Here is a 20,245-nt window from a genome sequence, read left to right on the forward strand (position 1 = left end):
ACCCCCCACCTCGGACTTCGGAATTGGGAGTGTCCAGAAAGAGCAGGAGAACCAATGGGAATTCTCCCTTCTGCATCATCATCGGTCTCTGGGCAGTCTCTGTTATTCAGGCCCCTTGGTCCTCTGCCCCATTGGAAGCGGCTGAAGGGGCCCTTCCCCAAAACCTCATTATAGTTCTCTAGTCCTTTCTCCCTCAGTTAAAGCCCATTGAAGAAAGGAGTCCTTGACTTATAACGGTTCATTTAGTGACCATTTGAAGTTACAATGGTGCTGAAAAAAGTGACTCTCCGCCTAATATTCCTTCTTTTTTAAATATTTTTTAATACTTTCATGTAAATACCTGTTTTTATTTTTGTTGTATGTGGCACAGAGTCACTTGTTGTGAGATGAGGGGCTACATAAATGTGAGAGAGAAGATGAGAGAGAGAGATTTGATGGATGGATAACCTTATTATTTTGAATATAAGCAGAGACAGTAGAAGCTTATTCGTTCCCATCAGTGTCTTCTCCATTCGTTGCAGCCTCTTTAAATACGTTCCAATTTCTGCCCTTGAAGGAATCTCCTCGTAGAGCCTCCACAGCTTCTGCCGGCCACAGTCTCCCTAGTTCTCTCCTGGGTCCTCTCTGATGAACCTTAAAGGCTTCTCTGCTGACCGGAGCATCCTAGAGAGAGGATCGGAGGGGCCAGGAGGAGAGGGAGGGGGAGGGGCGGCCTCAAAGGCTCCCTGGGGGTTGGAGGAGGCCCCGTCCAGGGTCTCCCCTCCCCTGGTGGCAAAGGCCCCGTATGGGGGGAAAGGAGGGGGGGCTGCTTCCAAGGCGGCCTCTGGTCTGCTGGGTTTCCCAGGAGCCTCTTTCCTCTTCCACCAGGCGCAGAACCTGCCTCCCAGGTGAGGTTAAGGGAGTCCAAGCCCCCCATGACTCTTGCGGGGAGCTTCCTCCGGGCCTCGGCTAAGTAACAGAAAGTTCCATCTCTTTCCTCTGGTTGGTTGGGAGGCTCCGAATATTCCCCCATCCCTCTTTTCTCCCACATTTATGTCAACCCAAATGCATTGAAGGAGGTTTTTCTTTCTTCTGTTGCTTTTCTAAATCAGTTTGTTTATTTTTTATATACATAGTGCAACTCCACCTCCTCTTTTATTAGGTCTGTTTCTTTGGAGCCCTTTAAATGGGAAGATATTAAATGTTGATAGCTGGAAGAGGAAAATGCACATTGGTCCCGAACACCCCATTGTGGCTGAGTGCGTGCAGGCTCCTGTATGAGGTGATCTGCGCTCTGATTGGTTGCTGTGGGTGGAAAGGGGGAGTTTCCCTTTTTCCCGCCTTTTTCTTCCATGGGCTCAGAATGCTGTTTGAGATTTACCTCACAATCTCACCTGCATTCCCGACTCTCTTGTCTGCTGTGAATGTAGATGTGAAATACATTTATTTACATAAAACTACAAGTTTGTGTCCGTGTCTCCCACTTCCTTTGGACAGCTGCTGCCTGATTCCTCCGCATTAAATCTCTTTAGTTGCACCTCCCAATTTTGGGTTTCATCCCATGAAGTTTTGGTGATTGCAACAATGTCACACCTGCCTTTGGGCTCCACCTTCACCCCGTTTATTGCTCGTACTTTGAGCATCCGTGCAGAGGCATCTGAGTCCCTCTTTGACTGACCCCATATTTGCTTTCTACATCTCCTGCTCTGTCTCCGAGTTTCCCTTCTTTCTTTCCATTCGGTTGATTCCCCTGAGATTTGAGCTTGGAATTTGCTTCTAAAACTTTGTCTCCCTCTCACTTCGGTCTCACTTTCAAGCCCTTCGGATGAGGAGAGCCGGTTGGTGTCCAAAGCCGACCTTCTGGGCTCTTCTGAGGGGCAGCTCATCCCCTGCCAGAAGCCCCCCATGTGGGTGTTGTGGACAATGGTCCAAGAATCCCAATTTCCCTCGAGAGAACCATCCCCTAAGCCAGGCTTGACTTCCAAGGTGCTGCCTTCCCTCCTTGGATGGTTCCCTTTATTGGGAGAGTGGAAGAGAAATCCCCCTGTGCCCCCAATTCTTTGGCTCCCTTGCCCACCTGCTCCCAGTCTCTTGGCATCGTTTCCAGGGACTTTTTCATTCCTCCCAGCATGAAAGAGGAAAAAGGGATAAGAATCTGTGGACTTCATTATTTCTGTAAGCCCCTCAGTCACGTCTTTGATAGCTGCTCCTGGGAAACAACCAACCCCCTTAGTTTGATTGTCCGTCTTAGAAACGGCTGTTTCACTTCCCCTAAACAATGAATCAACACAAGACTTTCTTTTTTTCTTAAGGAAGTTCAGTGTAATTTTTCCTCTCCTGCCATTGGTACATTTGGTGTTGTCCCTTCTCCAGGTTCTTGCACACTGTCTTGCAAGGGGAGGCATTGCTCAAAGGAGCCCAAATCTTCTCAGGCAATTTCACACAATTCCTACAATCACACTCCGGCCTATTTTTCCTGTGGTGGCCCCAAGACCCCAGATGAGGAAGGGGAGGCGGAAATTCTGCCTCGGTGATTGAGATGGATTCCTTGGAGGTCATCTAGTCCAACCTCCTGCTCGGGCCTACACCATTTATACCATCAAGCAGGAGACTCAATACCATTCGAATCTGAGCCCCAAAGAGCCATTGGGTGGCAAAATGGGGCAGGACCCTCAAGTTGTGAAGGAGAGAAATGGCTGAAATGGCTGGATAAATGTAGGGGAGTCTCGGGTGCCCCCACAATTTCTCCCCACAAATACTCAGGGAGGACCGTGCCTGCTGCCATTCTGCTCCTCCAAAGGGGGCTTGAGGGGAAGCAGAGCAAGGGGGCCTCTGAGCAGAAAGGGGGGTCCTGCCCCTTCGCCTCCCTGGATCTGCCCACCCTCCTCCTGAACCAGTTCTGGCTTCAGACCAAAAGTAGCCTGGATGGTGGATCCAGAGGCAGCGGAGGGAGGAGCCTCCTGCGGGGGCAGCAAAAAGGAAGAGGAGGAAGAGGAAGGAAGGATTCCAGGGTTTTCTTACATCTGAAGTTTATTCTTTTATAGCAAAGCGAAAGGAAGGGAAGTGAGTGGGAGGAAGAATAATGTAGATGAAGCTGCTGTGGGTTCAAAGCCAGGAGAGTTGAGGGGTCTGGAGTGACAGGTCCACCTAGCATCCCTGGGGACAGTCTAGATGGTCTCCACCCCTCCCTCACAAGGAAGAGAGGCCCTGAAAGGAAGCTGGGGTGTGTGTGTGTCTCAGAAGGAGAAGGTCCAGGCTGCCATTCTCCTCCTCCCCACAAACTGCCACCTTCAGCCTCCATTTCTCACAGGTTGCAAACAGGACAAAGAGTCTTCAGCTGTTAAATAAAAAATATGCTTTTGCATCAGAGAGCAGGATTAATTCATGAGTGCTGTAGAAAAAGAGATGGGGAAGAAAATCAGAATATAAAGAGACACTTTTACTGTAAATAATAAATTCTTCTTCCCTTTCATCCCCCACCCCCAAGGCAGACCCACACTGCAGGGGGGTGGTTGACAGGCAGGGACACACAGAGAGAGAATCTGCCCATTTCAGGGAGGAAAAGGCTGGGATGCTTCATATGAAGAAAGAAGATGGGGCTACGGTGGGGGTGGCAGCAAAGAGGGGAGCCTGGGCTCACTTGGCCAGAAATTGTGTGAATTCTCACAAGGAGAAGGGGGGGGGGTGTCAGGAAGAAGAGCCTGTCCAGGTTCCAACTAATGAACCCAAAGGAGTCTGTATGGGGTGCCAAGAAGGATCCTCTCGGACCGGAGGGTGGGGTGCAGTTCAGGGCGAAGTTTTGGAGGGAGTTCATTAAGTTGATAGCGTCATCTCAAGGACTCACCTCCACCTCCCACCCGAGGACGAACGGAGCTGCAGAACGAGCGAACGCAATGATAGAACAATACCTGAGATGCTATGTTAATTATCAGCAGTTTAGCTGGGCAGATCTCCTGCCATTTGCTGAAGTGGCCTACAATATCACAGTGCATAGTAGCACGGGATTCACCCCTTCTAAAATAGCCACAGGGGTGGAATTTGTCCGCTGAATATCCTCGGGAACCCCCTTCCACAGTGACCCTAACAGAATGGGTGGGGTGCTTACAAAATCCGTGGGGGAATCTAAACCTGGGGTGCTCCCTCCCCAAGGGAGGAATGGGAAGGAATGCCCCCCACCTTCCCTTCCCTTTTGCAATTTCCCAAAACTTGAAAAAAATTTGGGCAAGATTTTAGCATTTGGGTGTGTTTTGTTTTTGATTGCAATACTTTTTTCAGAGTTCTGTAAGGAAAAGCTGCCAAAAATCAAAAATCTGCTGTATCTACAGCAAGGAGATATTGTCCAGGTATGTTTTTTTTAAGGAACAATTAAGGAAATTTAAAAACCACCAATAACTTGTAGGAGGGGTTCAGATAAGGGGGAAGAGGAGAAACTCACCTGCAGGAGGTTGGATGGGAATTGCTGGAAAGTGAAAAAGACTCAATCAGAAACCTTTATGGGCTGGAGGACTGGTGGGGTGTCCCTATCCCCTTTGATAGCCCATAATAGTTTGCAGGATCTTCACTTAATAACCGCTTGAGGAACAGAAGTTCCCACAAATATTCCTCCAGGGGCCCCTCCTGGCCACCTGCTAAGCTTGATGAGAGGCCTCCCCTAGAGGGTCCCCTCCACACCACCTCTCCTCCAGCCCCCCAGACTCACCTTTCTTGCTCTTCAGGTAGGAGAAGAGCCCCGCAGCCAGGAAGGCCACTCCTATCACGGCTCCCATGATCCCCGTCCAGAGTTTGCTCCTGGCAGAGCTGGAGGAACGGGGCTCTGGGGAAGGAGAAGGAGCCTCACCTGAGCAGGAGGATCAGGCCCACCTTCCCCCAGGAGGGTCCATTCCATCTCCCCCATGGGGTGGGTTTCTCCCCCTTCTCAGGGCAGGAAGAGAGGGAGGGGAGGGAGGGGCTTACCCCACTGGATGGTGATGGGGGCCTCCAGGCTGGCATGCCCCACCTTGCAAGTGTAGACATCCCCCCGTTGGGGCTGGGTCTCCAGCATCACCTGGAGCTGGTAGGTCCAGTCTCCGTTCTGGAGCTCCTCCCCAAAGGCCACGCCCTCCTCCTCCGGCCGCCCGTTCTTCAGCCACTGGACCTCGATCTCCACCGGGTAAAAGCCGGTCGCGGTGCAGAGGAGGATGGTGTTGGGGGAAGAGGGCTCCATCTTGGTGGGGGAGATGGAGACGGTGGGCTTGGCTGGAGGGAAGGAGGAGAATGAGCCACATGAGAGACACAACAGGGCCCAGAATGGAAGACCAAGTTGGTTAGTTCAGGCCAAGATCCCTTTTCACTCCTGAAAATATACTGTGTTTTAAGTCATCTTCCATAGTAAATTGCAGCAAGAAATTAAAAGGGATCCTGAAAGAGGGAAAAATGTTAAATCCTTCCTGATTGGGACCAATTACAGTCTCCAAAAAGAATTCCCCAAATAGGCATGTCTGACAGGGATAAATGCTGGAAACGCCCAGAGGTGGAAGGAACCTTCTGCCAGATGTGGTGGACATGGAAATAAATAACGCAGAACACAGGAAGGACAGATGCAGCACGAGTCAGATGATTCATGGGATCTCGTTGAAAATGAAACCACACTTTTAATTAGGTGTAATACCACAACATTTGTTTGTTTGTTTGATAAATTTAGTTATTTATTAAATTTATTGTGCACAAAGTGGCCACAACTAACCCAAAGTCTCACAGACACTCTCCTAGCCGTGACTGCCACCTGCTCTCCGGGAGTCCAGGAGAATCTCCAGAATTGCCATCTGGGTCTCTGGGACAATGCAGCTTCACCCAGAAGGAAGTTGGTTAAAGTCCCCCATCTTGGGGCTCCCAACACCCAAAGCCCTTTGGCCTTTCCAGGGTTCAGCTGAAGCCCCCAATCCCCCATTCAGCCCCTCCCCACACAGCCTCCAGGACCCTCGAGGGGGCAGCCTCAGCATCTCCTGGGTCCCCAGAGGTGGAGATGAAACCTTATCACATCAGCAGACGGAGGAGACCTCCAGCCCTGGTGACGGATGGCCTCACCCAGCGGCTTCATGCGGAGGTCATAGAGGAGAGGAGAGAGGACGGAGCCAAACGCCTCTGAGCAGCCCTGAAGGTGATCAACCAAGCTTGCAGAGAGAGAGACAGAGAGAGAGAGACAGAGAGAAAGAGAGAGAGAGGAGAAAAGAGAGGAGAGGAGAGGAGAGGGGAGGGGAGAGGAGAGGAGAAGAAAAGAGGAGATGAGAGAAGAGAAGAGAAGAGAAGAGAAGAGAAGAGATGAGAAAGAGAGAGAGAGAGAGAGAGAGAGGAGAGGAGAGGAGAGGGGAGGGGAGGGGAGAGGAGAGGAGAGGAGAGAAGAGAAAAGAGAAGAGAAGAGAAGATCTTTGTCTCAATTTTCTTCGGTGTTTCAATCACTTTTCAAAAAGTTTTATTTGGAGAAAGAAAATTTCTCCTTCCACTTTCCCTTTTCCCCCTTTAGGAGCCACAAGATACACAAAAAATCAGCAAAAGATTTCAGGGGGGAAAGTGCAAAATGTGATGTGGCTGCAAAACCCCCCAATTTTAGGCAGCCTCAACAGAAAGAGGCATTTTGAAGGAAAGGGCAAAGGAGCCCAATGGGGGGCAGCCCTTTGCTCCCCATAACTGCCAGAATCCCCTGAAGGAAAAGTTTCTCCCCCATTGGAGATGAGAGACCCTGAATCCCCCCTTCAGAGCAGGAAGGGCAGAAGAGGTTTTGGGGGATCTCATGATCTTTTGAGGATCCTTCCTGGGGGGGGCTTTGGGGGGATTCAAAGGGAGACCCACCCCAGACCAGGCTCTGCCTGCACCCAGCCGGCCTCCTTCCCAGCCGCAGGGACCGGCCATTCCTGGGGAAGGAGGTGGGGAGGGGTCCCTCTGACTCCCAGAGGGAAGCTTCTGCCCTGGATGAGGGGGGCAGGGAGTGGGGAAGGGATCCAGAGGGGATCTGGGATCTGGATCTCCTCCTTCAGCAAATGCTCCAACTGGCACAACTCTTGGATGGATTAATGGGGGGGGGGTTTAGTCTGGATGAGCCCCCCAAGAGAGTTGACAATAGATCCATTCCAGCCCAGAGTCCTTTGCTAACCATTTTTTTTTCTCTTGAGGGATTTTCTTATTAACAGTAAATTCTATGATGCTTAAGAAGGACCCATTTTTAAATGGTTCTTTGTAATTCCAACCTGGGATCTGGTCAGGTTTCCATGCAGAGAAATAGCAGCATTTCAGGTGTGAGTTGTTTTCTTTTTCCAGGAAAATCCCATTTGCCTCTTGGGACATTAAAGGCCTTTGTGGAATTGCTAAAAGAAGGCAGAAGCTTTACAAACTGAAAATGTTTTTTTTTTTTAACAGGAAATGCAAATTTTGGATGAGAAAAAATGTCTTTTAGCAAGAAAATGGAAGGATCAGATTTTAAATTAGTGGAAATTCAAAAGCTGCAATTTGGTATTTTTCCATGTTTATTTTTATAGCCCATCCCAAACCTCCTTATTTACAAGACGGCAGTGTGAAGATTTTGGGGTTCCAATTTGGCCAGATGGGAGTTGCTGGTTGAGAGCCTCTCTTGGTGTCCAGAGAAAAGCTTTGGCCTCTCAGGGGAAGGAGACGCCCGGATCTCTCCGGAGAGAAAAGTCGGCTCAGAAGTCAAAGAAAAAGGAAGAGAAAATTCCCCCAAAGAGACTCAAGAAACATCCGGTGATTTCAGGTCTCCTCAACTGGAGCTGCACCAACAATTTGCTCTAAAAACACGGAATTTAATAAATATTCCTGTTCTTTTAATAAATGGAGAATTATTGGCCTCTTGTCTGAAGTATTTTCATGGAAGTAAAAATAATACTTTTGATGAAGAAGAAATTATATGAATCACAATGAAATTCAGGATCACCATTTTGGATTTATAATAAAAATGAATTCTATTTATGTGGATGAAGCTTGTGAGCAGCTAAAGGTTTTTCACAAAACATCCAGAGATTTTGGTCCTGTCCCTGAACCAGAGGAAGGAAGGAAGGAAGGAGGGGAGGGAGGAAAAGAGGAGGGGAAGATGGGCTTTGGAGTCTTTGGGCAGCTGATGAAGCTCCTTTCCCTGAATGGAAAATCCCCCCAGAGACCCCCAAAAGGAGGGAGGAGGGAGGGAGGCCCTGAGAGGCCCACAAAAGAGACACACTCACAACACCAACACAATTGGCACTTGGGGCACTTTCGGAGATTATGAAGAATGAAGAATGTTGTGCTGTTTGTAGGGGAAAAATGAACTTTAAATATCATCCAGAAACTAATTATATAGCTGAATATTATTATCTCCATGAAAATATCCTGTTTGGTAAATGCATCTTATGTTGCAGGTGAAAATCCTCCTAGATTTGCAGGGAAGAATTTAGGAGTGAAAATGAGTTTTGCCTCCGGACTGAATATGTGGAGAGCAAAATCTCTGTTGGTTCCCCTAAAATATTCAATAATTCCCGGATGGAGCAAATGTTCTAAGAGGCTTTTCTAAAATCATTGATTTGCGCAATGCTTGGCCTCTGAAACCCCATCAGTCAATAAGATTTTTATTAGACAAAGAAATAAAAGGAGAAAAAGGAATGTAGGCAACATTGAAGGAATCTGGAAGAGAGAATGAAAGAATCGGAGGCTTCAGGGCTGAATGGAGGCCCAATTTCTTTCTTATGACCCCAAATTCAGTTTTAAGGTTTGTGGGTGTTTTTGGACTCTCCCCCCAAATCAGGAGCCTCCCCAGGAAGGAAGACGGAAGAGATCAGGATTCCTGTTATTGGGGGTTTTACATCTCGGTTTAAGCATTGAATCATGATTACAAATTCTAGCCTGCTTCCGTTACTCATTTCTTTCTTTATTGGATTTCAAAGCTGCAATCCAATTCCAATCCAATGGAAATGACTCTGAATGAAGAAAGATGAAAGAAAAGCAGAAGATCCATAGAAAGGGGTCGACAGGGGAAAAAGCATCCGCTAATTCTTTTTTTTATTTTGGGTGAAATGAAACCCACATTTTTTTATCCCAAAGTGCCAAAAACAGCATTTCTGGAGCAGAGGAAGAGAGGGAGGGGCTATCCTGAATAGGATAAAAGTGAATCAGGGATAGAGAGAAATATATATATGTAGATACAGGGAGTCCTCGACTTAGGACCACAATTGAGCCCAAGATTTCTGTTGCTAAGTGAGACCTTTGTTCAATAAATTTTGCCCCATGTTACGACCTTTCTTGCCACAGTCATGAAGTGAATCACTGCAGTTGTTAAATGAGTAACAGGGTTGTTAAGTGAATCCGGCTTCCCCACGGACTTTAGTTTAGTTTAGTTTATTGGATTTATATACTGACCAGCCACAAAATAAAACACATAAATACAAAAATTTAAAAGCAGAATAAAACCGAATTAAACAATTTGGCCCAAGAACAGATTTAAAACAGGCCAGTAATTTAAAACAGATTAAGATTTACATTAAAAAGAAAAAAGGGGGAAAAGATTTAGGCCAGGCCAGCTTGATGGAATAGAGAGGTCTTGAGAGCGCGACGGAAGGTGCGCAGATCCGGGATCCTCCGTATCTCCGGGGGGAGCTCGTTCCAGATAGTAGGTGCCCCCACAGAGAAGGCCCTCCCCCTGGGGGCCGCCAGTGGACACGGTTTGGCTGACGATTTTGCTTATCAGAAGGTCGCAAAAGGGGATCACATGACTCCGGGACGCTGTGACCGTCACAAGTACGAGTCCGATGCCAAGCATCTGGATTCTGATCACGTGACCCTGGGAGGCTGCAACAGTCGTAAGTGTGAAAAACAGTCATAAGTCATTTTTTTCCCACTTCTGTTGTAACTTTCAATGGTCATTAAACGAACTCTTGTTAAGTGGAGGACTGCCTCTATTGAGCAGGGGAGAGAGAGAGAGAGAGATCTGGCTGGATTCCCCCTACCAGCCCCCCCCAAAATATATCTGGATGGATTTTCTTGGGGGGGGGGGAATGGATCAAAGGGATCCCAGATTCCAGACAGGAGGAGAGTTTGGACCCTGGGAAGAAGATTTTGTCCATCTGAGAGTGCAGAATAAATAAATAAATGAGGAGCAAAACGTCCATCCGGGAGGATCCCAAGGAATGACAGGAAAGGAAAGGGGGGGTTCTGGTGTCCCCCTCCCAGGGAAGAGCCCACCCTCCCTCCCCCCCCAGACTCACTTCTCCGGCCAATCAGGCGCTCCTCCCTCTTGGGCGCCTGGTAGCTGTCCACCCGGTAGTTGTGCCGGCAGAAGGAATCCACTCCGGCCTTCTGGTACTGCAGGCGCTGCTCATCTCTGTTCCACATGTCCACATCGGGCTTCCCCAACTCCGTGACGGCCACGAACTTCCCGAGGTCGCTGTCGAAGTAGTCGATCTCCTGCCGGTCATAGAAGCTCCTGTACAGATATCTCACCCGCTGCGTCCCGTTGAGGAAGCGGCACTCGCCCTTCTCCTGGTACAGGAAATGGGCTGCGAGGGGGAGGAGGAGGAAGGCTGTCAGGAGGGACTCCAGGGCCCATCGCTCCCAGCTGCTGGTAGAAGAGGAGGGGGCGGGACGGGGGACCTTCCTTTGAGAGACTGACGGAAGACGCCCCCTGGAGAAGGGAGCGGGAACTCTGTCAGTCCCAGAGAGGAAGGGAGGCTTCCTGGGGGGTCTGGAGGGGGGAGGGGAGGAAAGAGGGGGAGGGGTGGGAAAAGGCAGGCAGAAGCTCAACCGGTCCAGCGGTCCCATTCAGTCTCTGCTGGGAAAGCTGGATCTTGAGGGGCAGGAAGGATGGGGGGGGGGGGCTGGAGGGAAAGTAGCTTCCATCCCCCCACTCTCTCTTCCTTTGGGAGGGGATCTGGGAAGGGGTCACAATGAGGACATCTAGACCGACTCTCCCGGGGTCTCCCCCCTTTCTCCTTCCCCCGAATTTTCAGCCCAGCTCCCTCCCTTTGGGGGACTCCTGATTCCTCTCCCCTTCCCCAAAAAGAGCCTCTCAAAGGGAGGGTCTCCCGCCCCTCCTTCTCCCTCCCCTCCACGGGGATTATGGGGGTTCTTGGTCTCCTCCCCAAATTCAGGGTCTCTCCCAGAAGGGCCCGAAGCCCCCCTCTTGCCTGTCCTTTAAAGCCTCAAATCTGAGATTGAGAAGAAAAAGTGAAGTTTCTGAAGAAGCCCAAATGCCTCAAATGCCTCTTTTCTCTTCTGGGGATTCAGGGCTGAAAATGCCTCAGTTTCCCTCTTTCGCTTTCGCTTTTCCTCCCTTCCTCTTTTCCTGCAGCCCCCTCCCACCCAGGCACAGGAGAGGTCGCGACCCCCACCTCGGCTACATGGGGGGAGGGTTAGGATTAGGGTCCCTCTCCGTCCTCCGGGGGGGGGGCTGTGGGGAGGAAGGGAGAGGAGACCACGCAGAGATCGAGGCTGCTGGAGGCTTCCTTCCCCCTTCCCAGCCCCCTCCTCCCCCGCCCAGCCCCCTCCTTACCGGGGGTCTCCTCCCCCCCTTCGCTCCCGGGGATCCGGGCCAGCGCCCCCAGCAGCAGCATCAGGGGGAGCCCAGCCAAAGCCATGGAGGCTCCCCACAAGCGCCCCAAAGGGGGGAGAAAGACGCTCCCAGCCCCAGAGGAGGAATCGGAGGGTCTGGAGGGGGGGAGGAGTTTCCCTCGGACTTCGGAAGAGGGAGAGTCCAGAAAGAGCAGGAGGACCAATGGGAATCCTCCCCTCTGCAGCGTCATCAGTCTCCGGGCAGAGCCTCCCTTGACTTCGCCCGATGCAGGAGACAGTTCCACGCAGAGAGAGAAGCGGCTCCGTGGGGGAAGCGTGGACTTCCCTTTCCCACCCACCCACCCAGGATTCTCCTCCAATCCCCATTTATGCGCCTGGAGGTGCGGACTAGATGCCCTTTGAGTTCCCACAGTGCCCAGAGGGGCCCAGGGTGGAGCTGCGGAGAGTCCAGAAGGGCAAAGTGGATGCAGAGCTCGAGGGTCCTTCGGGGCTCCCCCCTCCCCCCCCGCCCCCGCTCAGAAGTTCGGCCGTTTTTCCTCCGCTTCCCTCTCCTTTCCTCGGAGAACGTCCACATCTTCTCCCATAATGCACCACAATCTCTACTTTCAGCAGAAAAAAATATATAGAAAGTGACATTTTGGCATCTGATGGTGCAGCTCTAGAGTGGAATCGTGATGAGATTTGCCTATTTTGGCTGTGGGACAGGAAGGCCCCTAAAACAAAAGGCTCCGTTTTATGATGTTCCATTAAGATAATAACAGCATAAAGTAGAAAATAAAAGTCGTAGGGAAATGGGAAACGGGGAAGGGAAAGAAAGGGGAAGGAGAAGTGGGGGATAAAGGACAAAAGGAAAAAAGAGAGGAAAAAAACTTTTCTCAGCAAGTGAAATTGTAGTCTCTGTTTTTATTTCTTCTCTAAGTAAATTTTAACCATTTCTATACCAACAACTTAACTTAATCAATAAATCCCAAAAGTCCAGATTTAATTTTTTTTCTGCACAAAGTTCAGAAGGGACTTCCAGGTAGGGTTAGGAATAAATCTATTCTTTCCTCTGGTCAAAAAGTTTATTTTGCCATCTCTGCCACATTTTTCATTCCATCACTTCGTCCATCCCTTTGTGTGTGTCTGTTTTGGTGTTTGAGGGCACCTCATGGTGGAGTTTTGCGTAAGGAAAATCTGGCTGAAATTTCAAGGCTTTCCTTCGTCTGGAGCACGGAGGCCCTGCAGGGAGAGTTTGAGGACGGTTCCATCTGTTTAGAAACCATTTTTTGTAAAGAAAATGGAAGAATTAAAGGGTTTTTAGAAACTGGGGTGGGGGAGGGGTTCAGGTGAGGGAGGAAGAGGAGAAACTCACCTGCAGGAGATTGGATGGTGCAGGAGATGAGAAACTTCAAAAATAAAAGAGGATGTAGGTATATAGGTTAGAAATGCATATTTCAATTTTGCTCAGGCAGGGGTTGGACTAGATGACCTCCAGGGTCCCTCTCCACTCTGTTATTCTGGATCCCGTGTGTTGCATTTCCAGGTGTCAGAAAAATCCCCAAATCCATTTCTCCACCCTGACCTCGACCTACCTAGGCAGGGTGGATCTCCCAGGGGTCAGACTTCCTGGCCCAACAAGACCTTCCTCCACCAGAGGACCCCCTTCCTCTCCAGCCCCACAGACTCCCCTTTCCTGCCCTTCAGGGTGAGGGTCAGGCATGGACCAAATCCCCCTCAGTCAACTGCGGAAGGCAGCTCTGCTTGCAACTGCTGAAATCCCGCCAGGAGGAGACCTTTGGCGCCATCAAACTCCCACCTCCGCCTCTCCCGGGTCCTCGGAAGGGCTCGATGGGCGGACACAAAGGCCAAATCCAGGCTGAACAGCTGAACATCCCCCGGCCCCTCCGAGAACCATCTCCCCCAAAGGACCCCTCGGAGGCTCCTCTGCCTGGAGACGGATGACGCTCACAAAGCTCCATTTTTCATTGGGTGGGACGGACGTTCGACTTTCTAGAAGTCAGAAATAGAATTCCGCAGCCCTGCCGTTCCCCCCTCTTGCTTTCCCCTCTCCCTCACTCTCTTCACTCCCCCTAACTCTCCTCCCTCCCTCCCTCCCCACTTCCTCCCACCCCCCGTTTTCTGTCCTGCTCTGCGTGGGCAGCCTTTCCTCCCTCCTGACGCAGGACTGGGGGTCGGGCTTCCTCATGCACCTGAGGCCGGCAGGAAAGGGGGGAGGCTCCCAGGGGAGGAGCGTAAAGAGGGGCTTGGAGACCTCCAATTTCCTCCCTTGCACCCTGAGCCTCAGGAAGGTGGGAAAGACTAAAAGGCTACTGTGTTTAGAGGTGGGGGCAAGGACCAAGGAAGGTGAGACCCCCTCATTGCCCCCCTTTAGGGCTTCCCCTCCACTCTAGCCTTGTCCCCTCTCTCTGGACAAGGGGAATTGGGTTCCCACGAGGTCTTCCAAACGGCAGGAACTGAGAAAGGGGGGAGGGGGAGGAGGCAAGGCTGAGAGAGGAATGGGAAGTGAATCTTTTGAGGGAGGGGAGTTCGAGGGGGGCCTGAAGCTTCTCCCTCCTTGTCTTGCAGGAGTTTCAGCCTATACAGCAGCCCAGAGGCTTCCTGGTGGTCTCCCATCCTCAGGCTCACCAGGCCGATCTCTCTCAGCTGGGTGAGGGCATCGGAGGCTGGGCAGCTGCCAGCTGTTGAGGGCTGAGGATCAAGAGCCTTGATAGTACAGGGGTTTAGTGCACCCTGTCATTAACACAGCTGCCTGCAATTTCTGCTGGTTCGAATCTCTCCAAGGCTCAAGGTTGACTCAGCCTTCCATCCTTTCTAAGGTAGGTTAAATGAGGACCCAGTTTGTGGGGGCAATAAGCTGACTTTGTATAAATATACAAAAGTATGAAGGCTATTGCTTAACGCACTGTAAGCCGCCCTGAGTCTCCGGAGAAGGGCGGCATATAAATCAAATTAAAAAAAAAAAATGCCAGCTATGGTTGGTGATGGCAGATCAGAGCCCCCACCCTCTCCCAGCTGCAGCAGGCAGACATCCCACAGGGCGCCTATCCTGAGGCGGCCTGGATCCTCTCCCGGGATGGGGGGAGGGGCAGCACCAGCCTCAGCAGGCCAGAACTGGGTCCCCTCCTGCAGCTGAAGGAGGCGGCAGAGTCCGAACCTGCCCCACAATTGTGTGTTTGGACACAGCCAGTCACACAAAATTGGCCCCAGATCCAGAGAGACTCTGGTGGGATCCCATCGCTCTCCTGATCAAAGCAGAACTTCTGGGCTCTTTTCACGTTTCCCCTCCCCCACACAGAGTTTGATTCTCTCTTGAGCTCTCCCAGACATCACATAAACACACACACACACACACACACAGACAGACACACACAGAGTTCCTTTCTCCAGCCCCCAAGAGCTGCGGAGGCGTTTGGGCTTCGCTTCCCCAGCCTGAAGCTCTGGGCTCCTCCGAAGCGGAACTGAGGACCTGGCCAGGATCCAGCAGGCAACAAGCCTGGATTCTCTCTTTTTTTTAAAAAAATAATCTTTATTTATATTTTCCATTAAAAACAAAGGAAGAACAACACATCATATGAATAACAAACGAGACAACACAACAGCAACAAACAAGAAAAGAAAAGAAAAGAAAAAAAGCAAGAATATCTATAAGCAGGACCTTAATAACCTCGTATTCGGTTCTGTATATCTATATCATAATCCAAAGAAGAGAGAACATCTTGCATATCTTTATAAAACAATTAGGTCTATCCGACCTCACTTTTCTTGTATAGTATAAATTTCTCGATAGATATAATTCCTCATCTAATTTGGGTTATATTTTCCTCTTCTCTAGACACCTATAGAATTTTTCCCAAGATAAACATATTGGTGTCTTTTATTTTTTTAGTCAATTTATCTCCTTCCGCACAGTCTAAAATCTTCTTTATCATCGCTTCCTCCGATGGGATATTTTGATTTTTCCAAAGTTGAGCATACGCCAATCTCGCCGCTGTGATGATGTGTAATGCAAGATATCATGAGTCTCTTCTGATATTTCCCGGTTTGGAGCCGAGCAGGCGTGTCTCTGGTCGCCATTCGATCTTTTGATTTAAAATCTCATTCAGCCATTTTTTTATTTCCCCCCAGAATTCTCCTGCTTTCGGGCACGTCCACCACGGATGGAAATAGGTGCCACACTCACACCCACATTTCCAGCATTCCTCAGACCAACATTTTGGCTAGTCTATCGGGGGGGGGGGGGAAGATGCCACCTGTATATCATCTTGTAGATGTTTCCTTTGTATGCCGTAGAGACTACGAATTTCATGTTCTCCCACCAGATCTCCTGCCATTTCTCTAAATGAATTGAGTCTCCAAAGTTTTTCCCCCAGGCGATCATTGTATCCTTAATTATCTCATCCCCTAAGCCTCCATTCTCCCTCAGGGCAGCTCCGGGACTCCCCTCCTCCTCCTCCTCCTCCGCCCCATGGCTGAGTCTGCAGGTGGGGCAGCCACAAGGTCCTCTGCCCCATTGGAGGCGGCTGAAGGGGCCCTTCCCCACCACCTCATTATAGCTCTCTGGTCCTTTTCTCCCTCAGTTAGAGCCCATTGAAGAAAGGAGTCCCTGACTTATGACGGTTCATTTAGTGACTTTTCAAAGTTACAATGGCAGTGAGAAAAGTGACTTTTTCCCTAACATTCCTTCTTTTTAAAATATTTTTATTTGTGAAGAGACAGTAGAAGCTTATTCGTTCACATCAGTGTGTCGCAAAGCGAAGGGAAGGGAAGTGAGTGGGAGGAAGAATGATGGAGATGAAGCTGCTGTGGGTTCCTGGAGAGTTGAGGGGTCTGGAGTGACAGGTCAGCCCAGTATTCCTGGGGACAGTCTAGATCAGGGGTCCTCAAACTTTTGACCAGGGGGCCACTTCAGGGTCCCTCAGACTTTTGAGGGCCGGACTGGCTAGGTGGGTGTGGCTGGGGGGGGAATGTGACTGGGTGGGTGTGGCTTGGTGGCCATGTGACTTGGTGGGTGTGGCTGGGGGATGTGACTGGGTGGGCGTGGCTAGGTGGCCATGTGACTGGGTGGGCGTGGCTTGGTGGCCATGTGACTGGGTGGGCGTGGCTAGGTGGCCATGTGACTGGGTGGGCGTGGCTAGGTGGCCATGTGACTTGGTGGGTGAGGCTGGGTGGGCACAGCCAATTTAGCAGTCCATTAAATATTACACACAAATGAAACTTTAATTGGTTTTCCTCCTGGGAGTGTTTTATTTGCTTTTGTTTGACTTTTCTTTTGACTAGATTGTTTTTTAAATTGTTTACAAGTCTAGTGGGCCACTTCAGAAAACTCAGTTTCACAGCAATTCACATCCATCCATCCATCTCTCTCTCCCTCTCCTTCTCTCTCCCTCCTAGAAGAGCAAATGGGAAATGGGGAAGAGAAACCTTGCTCCATCCCATCCCATTCGCTCCCTCCCTCCCATCTCTCTCTCAGGAAAGAAACGTCAGCAGCTTCCACAGGTCCATTAGGCTGCGGCCACCGCAAGTGGGGAAGCCAGATCCCCATCGGAGTCTTGGCTGCCCAGGATCAGCAGAGATGGGTGGGGGGTGGGGGGGTGGAGGGACGCAATCCCGGCTGGACTTGGGCAGCCATAGCACCAATGGGGATCGAGCTTTCCCCACTCGTGGCCGCAGCCTAATGGACCTGGGGAAGCTGCTGACAGCCTTGGTGGTTTTTGGAGAGGAACAGCCTTTCTAACTGGCCTCTTCGCCTCCTTCAGGCTGCACAGGTCGGCTGAGTGGCGGTGGAGTTGCCACCCAGGAGCTGCCAGGAGTAGAGACCCCCAATGATGTGCCTCTTTCACTGGGGCTGTTCAGCAGAGAGAGCAGCGCCCCGCCCTGTCCTGCCAGGCAGCAGCTCCACAGTGCTTTCGGGACGCTGCCCGAGGGACACAGCTCCTCCTGCGGTCCCTTCCCTGGACTGAAGGCAGCCTTCAGCCTTGCAGCCCTCCCCCCACACCCCACCGCATCTCCATTCCGAGCTCATGCACCTGTTGGCAAAGCGGGACTGGTGAGAGGCGAGCGAGCTAGGGAGTGGGCGCTGCAACAGCTGCTGCCTTCTCCCTCCCCCCCACCATTGCTCAGCTGCCCGCTCCTGAAAGAGGACAGCCGTCTCCGCCACTGGAGAGGGAGGGTGGCAGCCAAATTCCGGGAAGGCATGGCTCGGGAGTAGCCGGGCCTCCTTCCGTGTGAGCAGGCGAGTTGGCAAGGCGCCACCCAAACTGGTGCCTAAGGCTCAAAGGCTCTCTTCCTCCAGCCTTGGGGTGAGTGCTGCTTCTTACCACGCCCCCGCCCCCCAATGCCTCAGGGAAGCCCAGATGGCCCCACATGTTCTGTCTGGTAGCAGACAGGGAAAGGCCGGGCTCCCCTCCCCATTTCCTGCAGGGTCTGCTGGCAAAGCGCCCCTCTTGTGCACCCACGGCTGCAATTGGGTGCGTGAGGGGAACATGCTTCATGCATAGGCCAAGGGCAAGACCCGCGAGGGGACCAAGGAGATGACCAGCAGTGACGTGATCTCCAACTGCAGGGCAAAAGAGATGGGAGGCAGTAGGCAGCAGCCCCCCCCCACTCCTCACCTTGTCTTCCCCCGCAATGGGAGCAGTAGCCAAAGACAGAGGCGCAGGGGAGAGGAATGCCGTCCCGCGGGCTGGATGCCTCGGACAACCATGTGCCTTGTCCCAACCACATGGGATGGAGCAGGCGTGTGATCCGTATCACGTGCCTCACCCGCCTCCGCCCCTCGGCCTGCTGCCGCCACCTTGCCTGTTTCTCGGAGGGCCAGCTGCGGAGTCCCTGCTGCCACACAAGGACCATGCAGTCCCTGGCCGTCCCCCGGACCCTCTGACAGCCACAGCAGGTGAGGCACCTCTTCCCCGGGCACCTGTCAGCTAGGAAAAGCCAGCCATGCGAGGAGTGGGTGGGAGTGGTGGGGCAGCGGGCGGGGCTGAATCCCACCACTGTGTGGGCTGGATACATTGTGTCAGTGGGCCGTACTCGGTCTGCGGGCCGTAGTTTGAGGACCCCTGGCCTAGATGGTCTCCACCCCTCCGTCACAAGAAAGAGAGGCCCTGAAAGGAAGCTGGGGTGTATGTGTGTGTCTCAGCAGGAGAAGGTCCAGGCTGCCATTCTCCTCCTCCCCCCAAACTGCCACCTTCAGCCTCCATTTCTCACAGGTTGCAAACAGGACAAAGTGTCATCAGCGACTAAAGAAAAAAATATGCTTTTGCATTGGAGAGCAGGATTAGTTCATGAGTGCTGTAGAAAAAAAGATGGGGAAGAAAATTAGAAAATAAAGAGACACTTTTCCTGTAAATAACATATTTTTCTTCCTTTTCAGCTCCCACCCCCAAGGCAGACCCACACTGCAGGGGGGTGGTTGATATAGGCAGGGACACATAGAGAGAGAATTTCAGGGAGGAAAAGGCTGGGATGCTTCATATGAAGAAAGAAGACGGGGCTACGATGGGGGGAGCCTGGGCTCACTTGGCCAGAAATCGTGGGAATTCTCACAAGGAGAAGGGGGGTCAGGAAGAAGAGCCTGTCCAGGTTCCAACTAATGAACCCAAAGGAGTCTGCATGGGGTGCCAAGAAGGATCCTCTCGGACCGGAGGGTGGGGTGCAGTTCAGGGCGAAGTTTTGGAGGGAGTTCATTAAGTTGATAGGTTCATCTCAAGGGCTTAGATCCGCCTCCCACCTGAGGACGAACGGAGGTAGAGAACGAGCGAACGCAATGACAGAACAATACCTGAGATGCTATGATAATTATCAGCAATTTAGCTGGGCAGATCTCCTGCCATTTGCTGAAGTGACCTACAATACCGCAGTGCATAGTAGCATGGGTTTCACCCGGGGTGAAATGCAAAATTTGTGTGTGCTTTTGTTTTTGATTGCAATACTTTTTCAGACCTCTGTAAAGAAATGTTGCCCAAAATCCAAAAAACTGCTCTATCCACAACAAGGAGATATTGTTCAGGCAAGTTTTTTTTTTTTTAAAAGGAACAATTAAAGAATTTTAAAAGCCACCTATAACTCTTAAGAGAGGCTGAGATGAGGGGGAAGAGGAGAAACTCACCTGCAGGAGGTTGGATGGGAGTTGCTGGAAGGAGAAAAAGACCCAATCAGGACCCTTCATGGGCTGGAGGACTCAGCGGGACCCCCTCCCCATCGATAGCCCATAATGGGTTGTGTGATCCTCACTTATAGCCCCTCAAATAAGTGAAGCTGCCAAAAACATTCCTCAGGGAGACCCTCTTGGCCACCTGCTAAGCTTGAGGAGAGGCCTCCCCTAGAGGGTCCCCTCCCCACCACCTCCCCTCCAGCCCCCCAGACTCACCTTTCTTGCTCTTCAGGTAGGAGAAGAGCCCCACAGCCAGGAAGGCCACTCCTATCACGACCCCCATGATCCCCGTCCAGAGTTTGCTCCTGGCAGAGCTGGAGGAACGGGGCTCTGGGGAAGGAGAAGGAGCCTCACCTGAGCAGGAGGATCAGGCCCACCTTCCCCCAGGAGGGTCCATTCCGACTCCCCCCACAGGGAGGGTCTCTCCCCCTTCTCAGGGCAGGATGGGAGTTCCCAGACCAGGAGGCGAGGGAGGGAGGGGCTTACCCCACTGGACGGTGATGGGGACCTCCAGGCTGGCGTGCCCCACCTTGCAAGTGTAGACGTCCCCCCGTTGGGGCTGGGTCTCCAGCATCACCTGGAGCTGGTAGG

General features: G+C 51.4%; 3 protein-coding genes across 3 annotated transcripts in view; all 3 read right to left on the reverse strand.

Annotated features, from left to right (window-relative positions):
- The window catches only part of LOC148116150 (rano class II histocompatibility antigen, A beta chain-like), a 191,910-nt gene that overhangs the window by 102,180 nt on the left and 69,485 nt on the right, over positions 1-20,245 (reverse strand). The gene's annotated exons all lie outside the window — the stretch shown is intronic.
- On the reverse strand, positions 9,361-12,651 carry LOC148116154 (uncharacterized). The gene is made up of 3 exons (XM_087888310.1): positions 12,647-12,651; positions 10,197-10,612; positions 9,361-9,780 (listed from the first exon to the last, which is right to left on the reverse strand). Exons 1-3 carry the CDS (start codon positions 12,649-12,651, stop codon positions 9,473-9,475), a joined length of 729 nt encoding a protein of 242 aa, XP_087744436.1. The 3' UTR covers positions 9,361-9,472.
- LOC148116155 (uncharacterized) overlaps positions 16,219-20,245 on the reverse strand; it is a 41,309-nt gene continuing 37,282 nt past the window's right edge. Inside the window, exons 9-11 of the mRNA XM_087888311.1 lie at positions 19,871-19,968; positions 19,610-19,633; positions 16,219-18,792 (exon numbers count right to left, since the gene is read on the reverse strand). Coding sequence (XP_087744437.1) covers positions 18,779-18,792; positions 19,610-19,633; positions 19,871-19,968 — 136 coding nt within the window. The 3' untranslated portion in view covers positions 16,219-18,778. The remainder of the gene's footprint in view (positions 18,793-19,609; positions 19,634-19,870; positions 19,969-20,245) is intronic.

This window comes from Pantherophis guttatus, chromosome 2 (assembly GCF_059756535.1).
Source record: "Pantherophis guttatus breed Tessera chromosome 2, ASM5975653v1, whole genome shotgun sequence".
In the NCBI taxonomy this organism is placed as follows: Eukaryota; Metazoa; Chordata; class Lepidosauria; order Squamata; family Colubridae; genus Pantherophis; species Pantherophis guttatus.

What these genes read in the sequence shown, in the direction of transcription:
- LOC148116154 (XM_087888310.1), bottom strand. An exon ending in GCGCCTGATTGGCCGGAGAA is followed by an intron (nt 9,781 to 10,196) that starts GTGAGTCTGGGG and finishes CGACTGTTGCAG; the next exon opens with CCTCCCAGGGTCACGTGATC.